Here is a 23,156-nt window from a genome sequence, read left to right as displayed (position 1 = left end):
TATCCCTTTATCCACATGCGGCTATTTTGGGTTTATAAGTGAAGGGAAATTCTGTTCAAAGTTCCATTAGATTGATAACTTCAGCAGACAGCAGAATTGCATTTAAAAAAATGCAGCAGTGAATGTATTCGAACTCGCGACACTTACCAAGATGCTACCAGCTGACACATAGCTACAGCAGCTCCAGAAGTCAACAACAATTCCTCCAGAACTTCTGCATTCCACAGTGCTGTGAGATAATGCATATGGACGGATCTAGACTTCTGAGAGACGGACAGTTACACCTTTTCTTTTGCACTGCACGACGTTTTCAACAAACAGATACCGTAATAGAGTAGCTCAAGTGGAAAGGAACACTTCCCGTTTAAATTTCTGCATCCTATAGTGTTGGTAGCTCTGCGTAGGTGGCAGTTACGTGGTTTTATTTCGGCGATTACAAGACAGAGTCGAATGTATGCACTGGGTAGCCGAGGCAGCTAGCTCATGGGGATTCGGTCAACCAAGTAAACGAATGTACTGAACATGCTGCAAATAACTACAGGGAGCCTGAGTGTCAGAATTCTAATCCAGGGTGGCGCAACGGCGTTACGATAGAAAAATAAGTCACCGGGAAGAGAATTTGGTGGTCTGTTGGATTGATGATACGTTCATATACTTATGGCCTGGGTTTAATTCCAACTTCTGCCGGTGATTTTTGATAGGGGGAGACAGATTCTATTCTGTTCTGGCTACGCCAAGTGAAGAAGGTATAATGGCATTGTGGTATGAAATTCACATTAAACATGATATTCATTCTCTACCGAGTAGACGTTATGTTGAACATCTTTTATTTGAGCTTCTGTACATCGATAAAATTGGTTCTGAACTGGGAATGCATCTCAGACCGCCCTTAATGCGGAAATTGACCTCTTCGTGAGAATACAGCTCGACTACAATTTGTTGTTTGTTCAAAACTGCAGATTCTTCAGCATCTCCACAAATCGCGCGTGAATTAGTTCAAATCCTGGGCCGGCACTCAAGTTTTCATTATGTATTATCGAGCTCTAAAATGAGAACACCTATCTGCTGGTGAATAATAATTTTGATTTTTAATGTATTTTCATTCGTTGTCAACACTAACGATATCTGACGTTCTTGACTACCAGTGAGACACAGAACTATTTTCGCGTTCATTGTAAGTTCAAGGATGTTATTCCGAGCTGCTGGTGGAGAAAAATCCGAAAGCTGACGTCTCTTTGTGTGTAATCAACAACCATATGTGTGGGGTTCGATTACCAGTCAGCACTGAACTCTTCGTCATATTACTTCTATTTCAAACATGCACACATGTCGCTGCTGGTGTAACAAACCCGTATTAAACGTTCGTTTTCTCTAGAATATAACAGCAATAGGTGCCGGGTTGGAATCCTGGGAAGGAAATATTAACGTTTGACCTCATCATTTTAGTTAACACATCTAGCTACTGCCGAGAAAATCCGATATGTCACAGTTGATTATGCTTCGATAACAATCCGAATAGGTTCTGGGTTCGAATCCCTGACCAATACAAAGCTTTACCTCACGGCATTTCATGTAAGTCACTTGTGAAGAAGCAACATTTAACGTCTTTCGTATTTCGGTAACAGGGACAGTAGATGCTGGGTAGCAATTCGCGTACGTTAAAAATGTTTACATGATGTAATTTAAAGTTGATATTTCCTAACTGATAATGTCTAAAATCGAGGTATACCACTCTCTGTAGGCCTAGTCAGGAATGACTGTTAGTTTCCGTCAGTCACGAAATCTTTGCTTAGTCTTCATGACCCGGGTTTGAATGCATGTGCAGAACGAGATGGTTCGTCATGTTATTTGAAGTTCATACATATTCTCAATTAGCTGCTCGTGAATAACTTAAATTTTTAATGTCATTTTGTGTTAAATACATCTTTTACATCTTGAGTTATTGCGATACAGAGCAGTGTTGTCTAGTGGTGACTTGTTGGAACGATTTTCAATAGTCCAATGACTACACCGAGGAGCGATTAGAGGACTTGCTAGACAACTGCGTTATGCGGATTGCATGCGAAATGCAATTCAGGTCGTTTGGATACTTTTGGGCACGACTGTACACCAACAATGTAGTTAAAGACAGGTTGCTACTTACTGCAATGAAGACACTTCAAATTGCAGACAGGCACAATGAAAAGACAGTTACATAAACATTTCTGTCAGAGCCTTCATTAATAAAAAAGAGAGATATACTCCATTCACACACACAAGCAAGCACACTTCACGCACACACGACTGTCAAGTCCAGGATCTTGGGTCGGAATGCTACCATCGTGTGGGATGCAAGCAGCGATCTGGATGGGGCGAGGGAGGGGAAGGGCTAGTAGTGTACGAGTGGAGAGAGAGATGATGCTGTCTGGTGAAGTGTGCAGGGACTAGACTGCCTAGAGGTGCAGTGTCAGGAGGTTGTAGGGCAGGGAGGTGGGGAAAAGCAGACGCAAAGAAGGAGAGGCATGGGGAAAGACAGGCGGTTGCATTGGCAGAGGGCTGCAAATAAACTAAGAGGGAGATGAGAATGGGGAGGAGCCAATAGGACAGAAGGGGCGGAAACTGTTGGGTGGAGGGTGTGGGGACAGTATGTCACTGTACATTGAGGCTGGGATAATTACAGTAGCGGAGAATGTGTTGTAAGGATAACTCCCACCTGCCCAGTTCAGAAAAGCCGGTGGTGGATGGAAGGATCCAGACGGCTCGGGTAGTGAAGCAGCCATTGAAATCAAGTGTCATGTTCAGCCGCACGTTATGTCACAGGGCGATCTACTTTGCTCTTGATCGCAGTTTGGCAGTGGCCGTTCATCCTGACGGACAGATGGTTGGCTGGTAGTCATACCAACATAAGAAGCTGTGAAATAATTGCAGCAGAGCTGATAAATGTGATGAATATTTTAGAGGGGGCCTGGCACCTGATGGTGGGATAAAACTGTTACTTCACAACCTCAACACCTTCTCCCCCATAAGCTTCACATGGCCCTCCTCAATCCAGCATGCCTCCTTACTAGATGTTGACCACCTCTCTGATAGCTCCATCCGCACCTCAGTCCACATCAAACCCCCTAACCAACAGTACCTGCATTTTGACAGCTGTCATCCTTTCACACCAAAAAATTCCTCCCATAAAGCCTGGCCACCACGGGATGGCATACCAGCAGTAACAAAAACTCCCTTGCTCAGTATGCTGAGGGTCTCACCAAGGCCTTCACAGGCAGGGCCTACCCCCAAACCTAGTCCATGAACAGATCTCCCATGCCATTTCGCCTCAACCCTAATCGTCCCACCACCCCCAAAAAACCAGCCATAAAGGAGTGCCCCTTTCATCAACCAGTACCACCCCAGACTGGAACAACTGAACCACATCCTCCGCCAGAGACTTGATTACCTACCATTGTGCTCTGAAATGAGGGACATCCTAGACGAGATACTTCCTAGCCCTCCTAAAGTGGTGTTCCGTTGTCCACCCAACCTCCGCAAAATCCTGGTCCGTCCCTTATGCCACTCCCGATCCCAACCCCGTGCCATGAGGATCATATCCCTGCGGAAGACCTAAGTGCAAAATCTGCCCAATTCACTAGCCCAGCACTTTCTATTCCAGTCCTGTCACAGGTTTATCCTACCCCGTCACGGGCCGGGCCACCTGTAAAAGCAGCCGTTTCATTTACAAGCACTGCTGCAATCATTGTGCAGCTTTTTATATTGGTATGACTACCAACCAGCTGTCCAGATGAATGGCCACGGCCAAACTGTGGGCAAGAGCAAAGCAGACCACTCTGTGGCACAACATGCAGATGAATATAACAAGGCTGATTTCAGTGGCTGCTTCACTATCCGAGTCTTCTGGATCCTTCCCTCCACAATCAGCTTTTCTGAACTGTACAGATGGGAATTATCCTTACAACACATTCTCCACTCCTGTAATTATCCCGGCCTCAACCTACAGTAACATACTGCCCACACACCATCCACCCCCTCTGTCCCATCATCTCCTCCCCGTTCTGCCCCACCCTGTTTATTTGCAGTCCTCTGCCAACACATACATCTATCTTTCCCCACACCTCTCCTTTTTTCCCCACCTATCCTTCCCCGTAGCCACCTGATGCTGCGCCTGTTGGCAGTCTAGTCCCTGCGCACTCCACCAGCTAGCATTCATCTCTCTCCTTACCAATACACTACTGTCCCTTCCCCACCCCCTCCAGATTGCTGCTTGCATCCCACATGATAAGTTACATTCTGGCCCAAGAGCTGGAGTTGGTGGTCATGTGCACATGAAGTGTGCTTGCTTTTGTTTGTGTGTGTGTGTGTGTGTGTGTGTGTGTGTGTGTGTGTGTGTGTGTGTTTTTTACTGAGGAAGACTGGGGCCGAGAGCTTTCTGTAATTGTAGTATTTTCACTGTGCCTGTCTGCAGTTTGATGTGTCTTCTTTACAATAAGCAGCAATCTGTCTTTTTCTCCATTATTGATATTCCTATTTGGAGTTTCCATTGTTTGAGAATGTACACTGTCAGCCTAAAAAGTACAGTAACTATGGTGCAGGTTGGATAACTGTAAACAACAGATGTGCATTTGACAAGCCAGATGTGAGCAGCTGCACCAGTGGGCATGCGGCCACAGTGTGTAAACGCTATTGTGTCACAAATCACAATGGTGCAACGTCTCTACACCATGTGCTCAAGACATTCTTCAGAATATTTTGAAGCAGAAAAAGATGCTTCCAGAGTTTGCCCTGCACATGTCATCTACTGAACATACATGATGACATATGGATACCTTCCTCAATGCAAAACGCAGACAATTGTTTTCTAGAACATATCACGACAGGTGACAATAGTTATAGTTATCAATACCAACCTACCACAAAACAACAAAGTGCAGATATTCACATGAGGAGGTCAATGCTTTGGTGAAATAACAGACATTAAGTCAATGTGGCCAGCGAGTTGCACATCCCAAAGAAGGAAGTTTGTCACCGTTTCCTAAGATTGTACAAACATTCTGAGCATTGTACTCAAGAGAGAGTAAGCTATACAAAAGGCACCTCAAGCATTAAAATCAGCATCTTTTCATTAATGCAGTCTCAAAACTTTTTGGACTGTAAGTGTATCATGCACAATGCAAAACCCTTGAAGAAGAGATCCAAAGTGTTTGAGATATGGTTTTATACAGGGGTGTTGGTAAATAAGCATATCAATAAGATAACAAATGAAAAGGTTCTGGTGTAATTTATGAGGAAAACAATGTGTGAAAAAAACTAACTGGAAGAGGAGACATAAAGATAACGTGTTAAGACACAAATCACAACACAGTGCTGTAAAGAGCAATAACTATATGAAAAAGAGACAGATTAGCTGTAACAGGCAGAAGATGTGCTTTGTTGATGCTGCACATTTTAGTGATTCTGACTGAGATAAATGTACACTGCATTGTTGTTCTTCACACACTGTTGAAGTTGGCATAGAAACAGCTATGTGAAACATCTGTGCAATTTGCACATTTATTTATATATAAATCGAAATTTTGGAATTTTCCTTGTGTGATACCACATGTACAGGATTCATGGGCTGATTTGAAATTCTAGGTTTGTGTATTTTACTGTTCGTGTCACTTCTGCATAATCTTTCAATGACTGTATCAGTACCAATTTTTATTAATGTATTTTGAAATTTGAAGCATTTGTGAGTCCCACGATAAACTTATACTGTTATTGTCAATTGTAGACTCAAACTTTGTAGCCCTATCCTCATTCAAAACAATCATTCTCTAATTTCATTGTATAATTATATGAGAAACAGGTGATGTCTAAGAATTTTCAGGCACTTACAAAACTATATTTTCAAAGTTGCTGGTATCAGAGTTTTGTATATGTAATATGTTTCGTAGGAAATTAGCATTTGTGATTCCCAACTGCTGCCAAAGAATAGATCTCCCCTGAATTTCGTTGCATATAAATGCAAACAAACAAGCATTTTCGAGAATTTTTGGAAGCTACCATTGTTCTATGCATAATCTAATTTGTAGTAAATAAGTGTTTGTGATTTTGTTACTGTAGCAGATATTCTGACATAGTGTGTTGGATCTAGTTCTCCCTTAATAGAGGAGTAATATGTTATCTACATTTACCATACATTAATTCTATTTTCAAGTTTGCAGACAACTATAACTAACCTCATAATGTTTTGGGAATCTAGTAATTTTTACCATACATTCTTCGGTTGCCTTAATAAAAATCTTGTTTTGTGTATTTGCTTCAATTCTTACTGGGAATTAGCAACTTGTTTGCTCAACAGATTAAAAGATAAACAGCAAGCTTAATTTAAAGTTATTTATTCACTGCCCTGTAATACATCACACCAGCTAAAATGCAGCCCCACTGTGGATGCTGTTCTCAAAAACGGAGTGAGTTGGTCAACATTTGCAAGGAGCTGGAAATCTCTCTACTACTGTCAAGTGACTGGCAGCTGCTGCGAGTCCTCACGTTGGAAGAGCTTCCGAAAGTTGTGTGCCTGTGGTACCAGTACCAAAGGTACCTCAAGTACTATCCGCTCCTGTGGATCCCGTGTCCTCTGCAGTAAGTATGGGATCTGTCAGTACTCATCCACTTGACTGCCAGAGGCATCTCAATGGGAGAGCTAGGCCTCCTCTATAGGGTGGTCAGGGACCAGGAAGGACTCACAGTGTTGCACTGCATGCCACTAATCAACAAATTTCAGGTGCTGTCTTTCACTGAAACTGAGTCTGTGGGACTCGCTTCACCTGTTTTGGGGAAATCTGTTTGTGCAATATCAACAGGAGGTTAAACACAAAAGGACACGGACTAAACGTATTAATTGTTGGCAGTCCAAATGTACGAGAAATGCCTTACAGAAATGGAAGCAAGGGACAGGAAAGGACACCTGGTGCACTCACTCAGTGTGTAGCCTGGTGGCCTCATACAGCATGTTGAAGAGGCTATACCTGCAGCCACTGAGGGAAAAGGGTGCATCCAACTGCAGACTGTGGCACACACTGGAACAAATGAGTCCTGTCATCTGGACTCAAAGGTCGTACTCGTGACATTCCAGTGACTGGCAGAGAAGATGAGAAGACCAGCCTTGCGCACGGAGTTTTAATGGACTCACAATTTGCAGCATATTGCCCGGAACTGATTGTGGCCCTTTGGTTCCGAGTCAAGTGGAAGAACTGAACCAGAGACTTCGAAGGTTCTGTGACTTCCTGGACTCTTTGCACCATACGGTTGAGAACTGTAGGGTCTCACTAAATGAGTGAGGAGTGCACTACGCATCAGAGGCTGCTACTCGGGTAGCTGACTGTGGGTGGGGTAGAGACAAGGTTTTTTTTTTTTTAAATTAGGCAACCTTCCATCCAGTTCAGATAATGATAGCAGTAGGAAAACCAGAAGTATTAATGTAGGATTGAAAGAAAAGTCTCATACAGGTTGTTAATTGCCAAAACATTCACAACAAAGTACCAGAATTTGAAGATATCCTGAAAAGCAGTGAAGCTCACACCAATACTAGGTACAGAAAGCTGGTTGAAATCTGAAATTGATAGCGGTGAGATTTGGCGGGGGGGGGGGGGGGGGGGGGGAATTTATGGGTAAATGAAAGGCTAGGCAAATGGGAAATGGAGGTGATGCATCTGTCACAGTAAACATGAAACTCATATCCATCAAGACAGAAACTGAAGCTGCATGTGAGATTCATGGGCACACTGAGTATCAGTCTTGGGCATAAAATGATAATTGCATTGTTCTATCACCCACCACACTCATCTCTTGATGTAACCCAATGCTTACAGAAAACCTCAGATCACTTGTACTCAAGTTCCCCAGTCACAGTGTAATCATCAGTGGAGATTTTTAACATCCAACAATCAAGTGACAAAATTACAGTTTTGTTAGTGGTAGGTGTCATTAAGAAATGTCTACCTCGAAAAAATAGTTCAGAACCCCACTCATGATGGAAACATATTGGTTCTAGTGCCAAGAAATAGACTTTATCTCCTTGAGGGTGTCCGTGTCAAAACTGGTATCAGTGACCATGGTGCAGTTGTGGCAATGATGATTACCACAGTACAAGGGAAAACTACAACAAACAGAAACATGTTAATAAGCAGAAAGATGTTCAGTAAACCAGATAAAAAATCAGTAGTGTCATATCTCGATGGGGAGCTTGAAACTTTCAGCACAGGTCAGGAGCATTTAGAGAAACTATGACTCAGGTTTAAAAGAATAACTGACCATACACTGGATAGATATGTACCCAGTAGAACAATTCATAATGGGAGGGAACTTCCATGGTAAAGAGTCACTGTAAGGAAACTTCTAAAGAAATAGAGATTACTTTATAATAGGTGTCAAACAAACCATACGGCTCTAGATACAGAGGAGCTAAGTGAAACATGTTTGGCCACCAAGAGAACGAAGCCTTCAATGACTGTCAAATGATCTTTCATAAAACCCAAATAAATTCTCGTCGTATGTAAAGGCTGTTAGTGGCACAACAGTAAAGTGTCCAGTCCCTAGTGAATGAGACAGTGAATTGAAACTGAGGGTAGCAAAGCAACAGCTGAAATGCGTGATTCAATTTTCAAATGTTCCTTTGCAAAGGAAAATCCATGAGAATTTCCCCCAATTTAATCCTTGTACCCCTGAAAAGATGACTGAAATAAGTATTAGTGTCAGTGATGCTGAGAAACAGCTGGAATTGTTAAAATTGAACAGAGCTCCAGAACACAATCGAATCCCTATCAGATTATATAATGGCTTTGTAGCTGAATTAGCTCCTCTTCTATCTATAATCTATTGTAGATCCCTTGATCAAAACACCAAGTACAGTTCTTGGCAAAAAGCATAGGTCACACCTGTCTACAAGAAGGATAGCATAAGTGATCCACAAAACTACCATCCAGTATCCTTGACATCGATTTGCTGTAGAATCGTAGAACATATTCTGACCTCGGACATAATGAGGTAGCTTGAACAGAATGACCACCTCCTTGCCAACCAGCATGGATTCCATAAACATCAATGATGTGAAACCCAACTCACACTTTTCTCACATGACATACTGAAGATTTAGATAAAGGCAGGCAGGTGGATGCAGTATTTCTTGATTTCCGAAAAGCATTTGACTCAGTACCACACCTATGCAGATAGTCAAAAGTATGATCAAATTGGGTATCAAGTGAAATTTATGGCTGGATTGAGGACTTTTTGGTAAGGAGAAAACGCAGCATGTTATCTTGTATGGAAAGTCACCATCAGATGTAGAAGTAACTTCGAATGTGTCCTGGAGAACTGTGTTGGGACCCTTGCTGTTCATGTTGTATATTAATGACTTTACAGAGAATATTAACAGTAACCATAGACCATTTTGCAGATGATGCAGTTATCTGTAATGAAGTGCTGTCTGAAAGAAGAGGCAATGGGAAAAATGATGGATGTCATTTGGAATCAGCTTTTCAGGAGATGCAATTTAAAGTTCAAAACACTTTACGATCAAAGCTTGGGTGTGTAATGTGAAGCTATGTGCACTAATACTTGGGAATACTTTCTGGTCTCATGTTGTTAATAAATTTTATAATTTTTATTTTAATATTACAGTCACTACATCCAATTTTCAAATTTTACTACACACTATTATCAGAAACAACAATGAATGTCAGATATGTGACACTGCAATACTACATTTAAGGCGATGTCTTTAGTTCTCACTGCTGCACCGAATACTTTACTTTTTCTGACACTTGCTCTTTGATTTTCTTCGTCTCATAAAATGGCTGTTTTCATGTAGCAAGCCCTTGCTGCTGGGCTGCAAAACTGCGTCAAGTGTTGGAGGTCCCTAAACTTTTCAAGTAAGAGTGGGATGAGATCTGCAACAGAGCATAAAGTATATTATTTTCCTTCATAACTGCAGAAATTGATTTCTTGTAATGAAAGATTAATACTAAACCACAGTGCCAGATATTTTATTTTATTTTAAGAGCATGAAATGAGAGTAACCATCTTACAGTTGTACAAATACGAGGGTGGTTTGAAAAGTTCTCGGAACGCAATAGCAAAAGAGTACTTACATCACTGAAACTTTTTATGTTTTTCGATGTAGTCTCCTTGTAGGTTAATGCACTTGTTCCAACGACGTTCCAGTGCCTTGATCCCATCTCGAAAACGAGTTTCCTCCAGGCCTGCAAAATAGTTGTCAACTCCAGCTATCAATTCTTCGTTCGAAGCTGAATCTTCATCCATCAAGGAAAATTTTCAGTTTTGGGAAGAGATGGAAGTCTGACAGTGCCATATCAGGTGAACATGACAGGTGTGGCAACAATTCATACCTTAGTTCATGTAATTTTGCCAAGGTGACGCACATGTGTGCAAGCACGCATCTAGAGTCGCAGCACCTATCATGCAGATAATTTCAGTTAAATCAACGGGAAAAATGGTGGATGTCACTTTTTTGTCGAAAATGAGTTAGGAGTGGTAATGCAGAACTGAAGACACAGAATGCACATACAGTGTTATACAGCAAGGACACTGATAATGATTGTGTAGTAATTAGTGGAAAGAAAAAATCTTTCAGTTAAAATGTGATATACCCTTCAGATGACATTTGGCAAGCGTGAGCAATTTCACGCACTTTCAATCGGCGATCCTCCATGACCATTTTGTGCACTTTTGCAATAATTTCTGGAGTAGTGACACATCTTGGCCAACCACTGCGCGGATCATTATCTAAGCTCTCCCGACCAAATTTAAATTCATTTGTCCACTTGGCAACAGCTGAATATGAAGGAGCAGAGTCCCCCAGTGCATTCTGGAAATCGGCATGAATGTCCTTTGCTTTAATACCTTTCTTTACGAAGTACTTAATCACTGCTCCAATCTAGGTTTTTTTCCATCTTCGCAAATCACTACGCAGGAACAACAACAGAACCACATCATTGCCACAGATCTCTTCCAAGAGCACTGATGTGGCATGTGTTTACTGGCAACAGCCCAATGAATATCACTCATTTCATTAGCGCTGACCTCCCGTGGTGATTCCGAGAACTTTTCAAACCACCCTCGTAATCCAGAAGGAAGAATTCTCCAAGATTAACTCATTAGCTGTATCCTCAACTTCATGGCGACATGGGCCATGGAGAGGTTGCTCATCTCTTGTTGTAACAACAAGCTCCTTCACTGACCGAATTCAAAAGAGCACTACTTCTTGAACAGAAGTGATAAAAAGCAGGCCCAAGATCTGAAAAGTGATGCAAATCTCTTCTAGGTTACGCTGTTTTATTGGGTTTATAACATCAGTCCAAATAAGAAAAAATTTTGCTCATCGTAACATCTCATTTGATAAAATTCTTTAAGAATTTGTGATATCTGTTCAACACACAAATTTTCAAACATTTTAATGACTTACACTTATAGTCTTGGTCGAAGCCATGAGACGATAAACTCAGTGTCACCATTAGCTTGAACATTCTGCCATAGCTTCTTCTCTTCTTAAAAGACTTCTCTCTGTTACATACATTTACAGTCATCTATGTCATCTTCTACATTTCCCATTTTATTGTCTTGCAAATAAATGACGTCCATAGGGTGATAGTTATAAAAACAAAATACTGAGAACAATAATAGCGGGGCTGCCAGCAGAGTTTGCAAGGAATACAGAATAAAAGAAACAGATTTGGAAACATGCTGGAATGACATTCATCATTTTTCCCTACACTACAATTGACATCTAGCACTGTTTCCATTCATAGATAATTTTCAGATCATTACTACACAATCATTATCAGTGTCCTTGCTGTATAACACTGTATGTGCATTCTGTGTCTTCAGTTCTGCATTACCACTCCTAACTCATTTTCGACAAAAAAGTGACATCCACCATTTTTCCCATTGATTCTTCAAGTATTAAGCCAGATTGTGATAAGATTTCAAAGTGATGCAAAGATTGTCAACTTGCTTTAAATATTCAAAAACGTAAAATTGTGCACATCACACAATGAAAAAACATAGTATCCTATGACTACATTATCACGGAGTCACTGATGGATTCATACCTGGGTGTAACACTTTTTTGGGACATGAAACGGAATGATCACATAGGCTCAGTTGTAGGTAAAGCAGGTAGTAGACTTTGGTTTATTGATAGAATACTGGGGAAGTGCAATCGTTTACAAAGGATATTGCTTACAAATTACTTGTGCAACCAGTTCTAAAATATTGCTCAAATGTGTGGGACACACATCAAATAGAACTAACAGGGGATATTGAATGAATACAGAGAAGGACCGCATGAATGGTCACAGGTTTTTTGGCCCATAGGAAAGTGTCAAGAGATACTGAAGAAACTGAACTGGTACTCTCTAGAAGATAGACATAAACTATCCCAAGAAAGTCTACCAACAAAGTTTCAAGAACTGGCTTTAAATGACTCTAGGGATATACTACAAACCCCTACGTATCGCTCACATAGGGATCACGAGGACAAGATTAGAATAATTACAGTACACACAGAAGCATTCAAACAATCATTCTTCCCATGCTCCATATGTGAATGGAACAGCAAGAAACCCAAATAACTGGATGTATCCTCTGCCATACACCTCATGGTGGTCTGCAGGGTATAGATGTAGACGTAGATCCAACAAATAATCAAGGACACTGGATGTAAATGCAACTCTGAGATATAGACACAGACACAGAAGGGGAAGCTGTTGCAGGCCACAACATACCAGCCATAAGCCTGATGGGGTGGGGGGAAGGGGGAAGCCCTCCCCTCCTCTCTTGGGAGAGGTGGAGGGGAGGGGGTGAAACCTCATATGCCATGGCTATTTTCACAGTTGACACTGATGGTGTAGGATGTTTGCTTATTGCTTATTTAGCCTGACCGGATTACATATGACCAGAACAACAAATACGAAAAACACTGCAAAAACATTCACAAATATACTGATACTAAGCGAAAGGACTGTACACAGATATGGTGGATGGGTGCTTTTTTTAAGTCTTGCATGTACACCTTTCATATGGTAATGAACAATATCACAACACGTTAGAAACAGGAGGTGCATGGATATGAATCAGTGAAGTACAGGTGGTACAACAACTGTTTGTATTAGAGGAAATCATACAGAACATCCCAAGAAAATAAACTGGATATCAGGTTGAGAAGAAAGTAACTAAAGAAATAATAAGGAAAGTGCTCTATTTATCATAATTTCAGGACATAAACAATAATAAAATACATTATTTGCACATGAAATCACTGTACATAAAAATATACAAAGAACAAAGAAAATTAGCTTGTTGTTAATTGCATGCACAAATATCTTTCTGAAACACCAACAAGCAACTGACAATATGTTAATCTTCCTTGTTCTTCCTATGAACACATCAGCAGTCTTCTGATGATTCATTTATTTCCTGCAGCATTCTTCTCTTCCAGTCAGAATAGCTTTCCTCCTCTTTTGGAGGTGATTGACTTCTTCTTTTCACTGCTTTCTGCAAATCTGAAAGAAGTGAATTGACTGCTAAAAGGGTACCAGTTTTTGCAAAATATAACAGGCATATGTAGTTTCCTACTGACCTCTATTAAAAACACACAATAATAGCACAACAGAGTGAGAAGGGAAAAGGATACATGAAAGTGTGGGTGGAAAGACAAGGAGCATAGAGATCATAGATGTACGTGGAAGACAATTAAAAGTTAATGATCAAGGAAACTACAGACAACACTTTTAAAGTCGGTTCTCCATTTAAAGAGTACTTTCATTCGAATACCGTTGATTCACTTTCTTTCTTTGTTGGTTCTGGCTCTTTCAATATTCTCTTATCAACTCTGCACAGTGTTTTCTTTCTGATGTCCATATAACTCCTGTTATATTGGTTTTCCTATGTTGAAATTATTCTAATTTTAATAACAACATTGTAGGAAAAGACAGATTGTGGCTTACTGTAAAGATGACATGTTAAGTTGCAAATAGCGACAATTAAAAGACACTTACACATAAGCTTTCGGCCAGTCTTCGTCTAAAAAAGAAGGAGAAAAACACACCACTCATTCACACGAACAAGCACACCTCATGCACAAGATTGCCAACTCTGGCAGCTCAGAGCAGAATTCTGGTCTGATACTGCAACCCGTAGTTGCTATTGTTTATTCTAAGTTTACCACCTTCTTTAAGGATTTTTTTCTTTATTTGTGACTAATGAATATTATTTATTTTCAGATCTTTTTTGCTCCTTTGCTCTGGACTATAGTTCATTTCTTTTATCAGATTAAAATGCACATTACCTTTGAAACTTCCTGGCAGATTAAAACCGTGTGCCGGACCGAGACTCGAACTCGGGACCTTTGCCTTTTGCGGGCATGTGCTCTACCAACTGAACTACCCAAGCACGACTCACACCCTGTCCTCACAGCTTTACTTCTGCCAGTACCTCGACTCCTACCTTCCAAACTTAACATAAGCTCTCCTGCGAACCTTGCAGAACTAGCACTCCTGAAAGAAATGATATTGTGGAGACATGGCTTAGCCACAGCCTAGGGGATGTTTCCAGAATTCTGGGCACATTACCTTTATTAACCTGTTCCCACTCATTCCGTGAAAGATGTCTAAAGCGAATTAATCTCTATGTCACTAATACTTCTGACATTTTTCCATTATTGCAACAGACTGCTTCATCACCACTACTTTTTCAACCACCTTCAGTATGTAAATAATAACAATAATGGTGATGATGCTAATAATAATAATAATAATAATAACAATAATGAAGATGATGCTAATAATAATAATAATAATAATAAACCTCGTGGAGGCCCTGGAAAAGAATAGGCCTCCGGTTTGTTCTGCCAGTCATAAAAGGCGACGAAAAGAACAAACCACTAATAGGGCTAACCCCCCTTTTAGTGTGATTAGTTGGTTCAGGGCAGAACTAATGAAGCCTCGGACAAGCGCTGTCATGGTCGGGGACGAAGCTTTAACCCTATGCCTGTCCACAATGGTAACGACACTGCTAGCCACACGGAAAATGATTTAAATCGAAATAGAGATGTTTTACAGGATATACTTCCTGCAACCACTCTAGATGGAAAACAAAGACAGAGGATGAGGTGGTCAGATGAAGTTAACCGACACCTCATGTTCTGTTATTACCAAGCAACAAACTTAGGAACCAACACAACTGGATACAGATCACAAGTATACACAACATTTATTACCAGTACCCAGAATTAAAATTTTTAACAGAACAACGACTAGCTGATCAGATCCATGTAATAATCAAAAATAACAGGATACCCCAGTCAGAATTAGAAAACATCAAACAACAAGTACAACAAATACTGTAACAAAATAATGTGCAATCAGAAGAAGAAGAAGAAGAAAAAGAAGAAGAAGAAGAAGAAAATACAGTAATGGACTCAAACATCCCAGAGCAAACAAACAAAGAACAACACGCATCAATTAAACAATCAGAGGAAAACGAAATGTTAAGACGGCCACCAGAACAAGCACAAATAGAACACAAAGTGACACACATATTAGATATATAAGAAAAATTTCAGCTAACATATCTAGAATACAAAGACAGAAATACTGACACTAGACCATTGTTGCATAGACCACCAAATAACCCACAAGTCGAAACAACAATAACAACTATCAACACAATCATACACAACAAAATCAATGAAAATACAACTATGGAAGAGTTACAACTACTGGTTTATATAGGAGCATTCACTACACTAAATATACACACTAGGCAGAGATCAGAACAAACCAACACACAGAAGAAACCCACAAAACCAGCATGGCAACACAGGCTACAGATCAGAATAGAAAAACTGAGAAAAGACATCGGACAGCTAACACAATTTACAAGAAATGAAATATCACACAAAAAATGAAAACCAATAAACCTCACAACAAGAAGCGATAGAGCAATTAGATGAAAAGAAGCAGAAATTACAAGCATTGGCCAAATGACTTAGAAGATACAAAGAAAGTGAAAATAGAAGGAAACAAAATCAAACATTCAACACAAACCACAAGAAATTTTATCAGACAACAGATAACACACACATTAAAATAGACAACCCACCAAACATAACAGACATTGAACACTTCTGGAGCAACATATGGTCAAACACGGTACAACATAACAGGCATGCACGGTGGATATCTACATCTACATCTACATCCATACTCCGCAAGCCACCTGACGGTGTGTGGCGGAGGGTACCTTGAGTACCTCTATTGGTTCTCCCTTCTATTCCAGTCTCGTATTGTTCGTGGAAAGAAGGATTGTCGTTGTGCCTCTGTGTGGGCTCTAATCTCTCTGATATTATCCTCATGGTCTCTTCGCGAGATATACGTAGGAGTGAGCAATATACTGCTAGACTCTTTGGTGAAGGTATGTTCTCGAAACTTTAAAAAAAGCCCGTACCTCGCTACTGAGCGTCTCTCTTGCAGAGTCTTCCACTGGAGTTTATCTATCATCTCCGTAACGCTTTCGCGATTACTAAATGATCCTGTAACGAAGCGCGCTGCTCTCCGTTGGATCTTCTCTATCTCTTCCTATCAACCCTATCTGGTACGGATACCACGCTGCTGAGCAGTATTCACGCAGTGGGCGAACAAGCGTACTGTAACCTACTTCCTTTGTTTTCAGATTGCATTTCCTTAAGATTCTTCCAATGAATCTCAGTCTGGCATCTGCTTTACCAACGATCAACTTTATATGATCATTCCATTTTAAATCACTCCTAATGCATACCCCCAGATAATTTATGGAATTAACTGCTTCCAGTTGCTGACCTGCTATTTTGTAGCTAAATGATAAGGGATCTATCTTTCTTTGTATTAGCAGCACATTACACTTGTCTACATTGAGATTCAATTGGCATTCCCTGCACCATGCGTCAATTCGCTGCAGATCCTCCTGCATTTCAGTACAATTTTCCATTGTTACAACCTCTCGATACACCACAGCATCACCTGCAAATAGCCTCAGTGAACTTCCGATGTCATCCACAAGGTCATTTATGTATATTGTGAATAGCAATGGTCCTAAGACACTCCCCTGCGGCACATCTGAAATCACTCTTACTTCAGAAGACTTCTCTCCATTGAGAATGACATGCTGTGTTCTGTTATCTAGGAACTCTTCAATCCAATCACACAATTGGTCTGATAGTCCATATGCTCTTACTTTGTTTATTAAACGACTGTGGGGAACTGTATCGAACGCCTTTTGGAAGTCAAGAAACACGGCATCTACCTGTGAACCCGTGTCTATGGCCCTCTGAGTCTCGTGGACGAATAGTGCGAGCTGGGTTTCACATGACCGTCTTTTTCGAAACCCATGCTGGTACCTACAGAGTAGATTTCTAGTCTCCAGAAAAGTCATTATACTTGAACATAATACGTGTTCCAAAATTTTACAACTGATTGACGTTAGATATATAGGTCTATAGTTCTGCACATCTGTTCGACGTCCCTTCTTGAAAACGGGGATGACCTGTGCCCTTTTCCAATCCTTTGGAATGCTACGCTCTTCTAGAGACCTACGGTACACCGCTGCAAGAAGGGGGGCAAGTTCCTTTGTGTACTCTGTGTAAAATTGAACTGGTGTCACATCAGGTCCAGCGGCCTTTCCTCTTTTGAGCTATTTTAGTTGTTTCTCTATCCCTCTGTCGTCTATTTCGATATCTACCATTTTGTCATCTGTACGACAATCTAGAGAAGGAACTACAGTGCAGTCTTCCTCTGTGAAACAGCTTTGGAAAAAGACATTTAGTATTTCGGCATTTAGCCTGTCATCCTCTGTTTCAGTACCATTTTGGTCAGAGAGTGTCTGGACATTTTGTTTTGATCCACCTACCACAGGGCTTCACAACATAGTGCTCATGGAGCAAGCTGTGAGCAGCAAGGCGAGAGCACGGAGCAGCGCGAGCACGCTACCCCCACTACCGGACCAGAGAGGAGAGTGGGGAGAGTCGCGTGGGGCACACAACAGCTGCCACCAGGCAATGTAAATCCGCGGCCACCTGCAGGGATATCACTCACGAATTATTACTGTGACAAATGAAGCAAATAAAGGAGAATGTACATGTGCCACATAATTTTATTAGCTTAGTGTATGGCTCTACATTCGTATTAATTTGTGAACTGTTACACAATATAAGGTGTCACTGAAGTGTTCTCAGTTATCTTGTACTTTTTGCCATTTACAATTACGACTCTGTTCGGAGTAATTGTTCTTGTGCATTGTAGGCGCAGCGTGCAGTTTAAATTTCAATCAGACAATGCGTTTCTCAGGCGTGTCTTGTTACATTTCATTGCAGAAAACGGTTGTTCACAAACATGCGTGGAACCGGACATTGATATTATTGTAGCCGCCAGTTTGTGCAAACGAGGAAATCTATCCTGAGGGAAGTGACCGTAGAATTCCAAAATGTTTTTCTTGTTCTGAAATTTGTCTCTGTATTCTCTGTCACACTGCAGGTCATTAATTTCTAGTTGCAGCTCAGGAAGAATCTCTTCAATATTCGCTGAATATGGAGAGGAGAACAGATCAAAATCACTGTCTAGTGCTGTCAGATCTTGAAAGCGTTGATCAAATTCTTCCTTAAGGGCAACTAAACTATGTGAATAACGTTCACAGTCTTTGTGAACATCTTTCATGGATGATAATTTAGGAAAATGAGCTAGATTTCCTGTTTCCAGCTGACTCACCCAAAGTGTCAATTTCATTTTAAAAGCTCGTATTCGATCTATGAAATGAGTAATTAGCAGATCTTTACCTTGTAGTGAAACGTTCAAAGCATACAGATGGCTAGTTAAATCTGCTAACAATGCGAGATCACAGTTCCATGAAGGCTATTTCAATTCAGGAACACACGTTATTTATTTCCATGAACATATTTATCTCATCTAATAGACAAAAAAATCGATTCAATAATTCGCCACGACTAAGCCAGCGGACCTCGCTGTCATAAGGCAGGCTACCATACTGGCTTTCTACAACCTCAAGAAAGCTTTTAAATTGTCTGTGTTGCAGCCCATGCTTCCTTATATAATTAGTTGTACGAACAACACTCATCACATTTTTTAGAGTGATACTCTTTGCACAAAAGTTTTCCTGGTGGATCACACAGTGAATGCCCCTTATTTCATTCGGCATGGTCAGGTTTTGCATTTTCTCCTTCAACAGCGCAACGAAACCTGATTTTTTCCCTGTAATCGCTGGTGCACTGTGTGTAGACACTGAAACTAAAGAATTCCACGACAATCCTATATTTTCAACACTACGTAAAATATCACCTCCGGTTGTAGTGTTCTTCATGGCTACTACATCGAGGAGCTCCTCCCTAACCTGAAGATCTCTACTAACACCTCTAATAAATATGGCAACCTGCACTGGTCCAGTGATATCAACACTTTCGTCCAGAGCTAGAGAATACGCTATAAAATCGTTACAGTTATTTGCAAGCTGGCTCTGGACGTCGTCTGCCATGTCCTGTATGCGACGCATAATGATCATGTTAGATAATGGCACAATCCAAAACTGTTCAACTTGAGATGGACAAAAATGTTCCGCTGCAACTACCAAACATTCTTTTATTAAATCGCCATCAGTGAAGGGGCGCAGGGTTTTTGCTAAAAGCAAAGCAATTTTGTAACTCACTCTGAGAGCTGCCTCAGTTGGTTTTTCTTAGTCGGCCAGATCTTCTTCGGATAGCTTCCTTTAAAGTTTAATAACTTCCTGTGCACTATCTGGTCCATCACATTTTCCACTTCCGTAGTCTTTCGCGTGGTACAACATATAATGTTGCTGCAAATTAAATTTCCTAAAAGAATTCAGCGTTTTGTGACATACTAAATGTTTTGCAACACTATCTTTTTCTGTAAACAGATACAATTCCTCCCAATAGGGGTTGAACTGCGAAAGCATGGTTGGGGTTACACAACGGCGACCTGACATGATTCTTAACCAGCGAAGTGACTGTTAGATCTGATCGTAGTACTTTAAACGTTACACAGTCGGTGCGAATTCAATAGGCACGCTGCGGCCCTATTGAAACGTGCGCGCGCATTTCCCCTCCCTCCCTACTCCGCGACCTTGCACCTGCTCGCAAGCACGTGCCTGAGCATATGCGAGTACTCACGCTCAAAACCGGCCAGTTGTTAAGCCCTGACCTACTGCTTTGACATAAGACCAAAATTTCTTAGTATTTTCTGCCAAGTCAGTACATAGAGCTTTACTTTCGAATTCACTGAACGCCTCTCGCATAGCCCTCATCACACTACATTTCGCTTCACGTAATTTTTTTTGTCTGCAAGGCTTTTGCTATATTTATGTTTGCTTGGAAGTTCCCTTTGCCTCCGCAGCAGTTTTCTAATTCGGTTGTTGTACCACGGTGGCTCTTTTCCATCTCTTACGGACTTGCTTGGCACATACTCATCTAACGCATTTTGTACGATGGTTTTGAACTTTGTCCACTGATCCTCAACACTATCTGTACTTGAGACAAAACTTTTGTGTTGATCCGTCAGGTACTCTGTAATCTGCTTTTTGTCACTTTTGCTAAAGAGAAAAATCTTCCTACCTTTTTTAATATTTCTATTTACAGCTGAAATCATCGATGCAGTAACCGCTTTATGATCGCTGACTCCCTGTTCTGAGTTAACTGTTTCAAATAGTTCGGGTCTGTTTATCACCAGAAGGTCTAATATGTTATCGCCACGAGTCGGTTCTCTGTTTAACTGCTCAAGGTAGTTTTCAGATAAAGCACTTAAAAAAAATTTCACTGGATTCTTTGTCCCTGCCACCCGTTATGAGCGTTTGGGTCTCCCAGTCTGCATTCGGCAAATTAAAATCTCTACCCAGAAATATAACATGGTGGGGAAATCTACTCGAAATATTTTCCAAATTATCCTTCAGGTGCTCAGCCACAGCAGCTGCTGAGCCAGGGGGCCTATAGAGACGTCCAATTACCATGTCTGAGCCTGCTTTAACCGTGACCTTCACCCAAATTATTTCACATTTCGGATCTCCGTCAATTTCCTTCGATACTATTGTATTTTTTATCGCTATAAACACACCTCCCCCTTCACTGTCCAGCCTGTCTCTGCGATATACATTCCAATCTGAGTTCAGAATTTCATTACTGTTTACATCTGGTTTCAGCCAACTTTCTGTCCCTAGTACTATGTGGGCGCTGTGCCCGTTTATTAATGAGAGCAGTTCTGGGACCTTTCTATGTATGCTCCTGCAGTTTACTATTAGCACGTTAATATTGTTATTCCCTGTTGCATTTTGACTACCACCACCTTGTCATGTCTCAGAAGGCGTCTTGTCGGGCCTAGAGAGGGAATTCTCTAACCTAAAATACCCACATGTGCACTCCACATGTACTCCGCTACCCTTGTAGCCGCTTCCTGCTTGTAGTGCACGCCTGACCTATTCAGGGTGACCCTACATTTCTACACCCGATAGCGGAGGTCGAGAAATTTGCACCCCAGATCTCCGCAGAATCATCTGAGCCTCTGGTTTAAGCCTTCTACTCGGCTCCAAACCAGAGGACCATGATCAGTTCTGGGAACGATACTACAAATAGTTAAGCAGAAACAGACACATACAAGATGATACCACAAATGCCTGAAGTGATAATTTTGCAACATGAAGTCCCCCGAGCAATTAATTCTACCAGGGTGTCTACGTGGACAAGAAAAAAATATTCCCGGAATTTTCCCGGATTTCCCGGTTAAAAACACAATTTCTCCCGGATGAAATTACGTATAAAGCGGGTGAAAATATATCCGTGTTAAGTATCAGTATACATTCCCTCGGAGCTGTAAAACCTATCAGTCCTTTGAATCGTAAAGGCCTTATATCGGCGGAGGACGTCCCAGCACTCTAGGAAACGAAATCCAGGAAAAACAATGCGTTTGGGAAGTTGTTTGATGCGGGACAATATACACAGAGTTTATTTTCGTATTGCGAAAGTATATACACAAATTCCACAAATTACAGCATGGAAGCTTCCGAAACTATAAAATAGAGATTGCGTGGAGCGATGCACTTTTGTCATCCAGTCATAGCTCATGTCACGTGATCTCGCTAGCAAATGACGGCAGTTAGAGCACGAGGCCTACGAGAAAGACAGGCCGCGGCGCGTACGTTACGAAGATAAGCCGAGCTCGCTCAACTCAGCAAAGTGCGTTTCTACACCGGTTAACTCGTAAGTAGATGTGTATGTCCGGACGAGAATTGCATCGTTCATTGGCATCCACTGTTATTAGTCCTACAATGATAGGAAGTCCGTAGGCCTACTGACAGGCTCTAATTTGGCAATTAAAATCGTGCCAAAATGATTATCAGTTGCGTAGAAAAGTCGAAGTGTTCTGGCATGAAGATACTTCTGACATTGGTCAGTAACACATTATGCACATTTTTTTGAAGGTCAATTACACTTTTTGCCATCGACTGCATAATTTTTTATCTATGAAAGAACAACATTAAATATGAAAACTAACTTGAAGCTCCATCTTTTTTTAGCGTGTGTTACACGTTAAGTCATATCAAATACAAATGTGCCGGTAAAATTTTAAATACTGACATAAATGACTTATCTTCTGGGCCCGACATTTCTCAAATGGCTAATCCTCAAACTGTTAACGTTTTGAATGAGAGTTATAATGCCCTGTGATTTAAGAAATTCACTGCACATTCTCACACGTAACATAAATCATCTTTCGTGGAAATTTACTTTGAAAGTAACGCATCTCAAGCCACTATTCGTAATATTTTCTGGTGATCTGTTAGGAATGTAAACAATTGAGACGTCACGCACATCGAATGCACGTTAGTTATTACGGACGTACTGCATAATCTTCGACCTAAAGCCTTTGACACTTTTCGGTGTCGGCAAACTGGTCTGTAAATTGTGTAAATTACCCATTTTCTACGCAACTAAACTTTTATTTTGGTGTTACTCTCTGATTTATGTTTCATTGCTGGAGTATTATTCAGCATTAGTGGACTATAGTTCTTTGTCAGCGTATCAGATCTTACACGTCAAACCTATAAGACTTTAACTGAAATCTAAA

The 23,156-nt window shown here is 40.9% G+C and overlaps 1 protein-coding gene across 2 annotated transcripts in view; it reads right to left on the bottom strand.

The window, feature by feature from the left end:
- Nucleotides 1-9,646: 9,646 nt before the first annotated feature.
- Nucleotides 9,647-23,156, bottom strand: part of LOC126092102 (origin recognition complex subunit 6) — a 77,906-nt gene continuing 64,396 nt past the window's right edge. Inside the window, exons 6-7 of one of the 2 annotated variants that reach the window (XM_049907534.1) lie at nt 13,393-13,544; nt 9,647-9,911 (exon numbers count right to left, since the gene is read on the bottom strand). In XM_049907534.1, coding sequence (XP_049763491.1) covers nt 13,429-13,544 — 116 coding nt within the window. In that variant the 3' untranslated portion in view covers nt 9,647-9,911; nt 13,393-13,428. Of the gene's footprint in view, nt 9,912-13,198; nt 13,545-23,156 lie in introns of those variants that run through there. The other variant, XM_049907533.1, reaches the window with a different exon arrangement.

This window comes from Schistocerca cancellata, chromosome 7, assembly GCF_023864275.1.
Source record: "Schistocerca cancellata isolate TAMUIC-IGC-003103 chromosome 7, iqSchCanc2.1, whole genome shotgun sequence".
NCBI classification, from domain to species: domain Eukaryota; kingdom Metazoa; phylum Arthropoda; class Insecta; order Orthoptera; family Acrididae; genus Schistocerca; species Schistocerca cancellata.
Note: the sequence above shows the minus strand (reverse complement) of the source record. Positions and strands in the feature narration are given on the sequence as shown.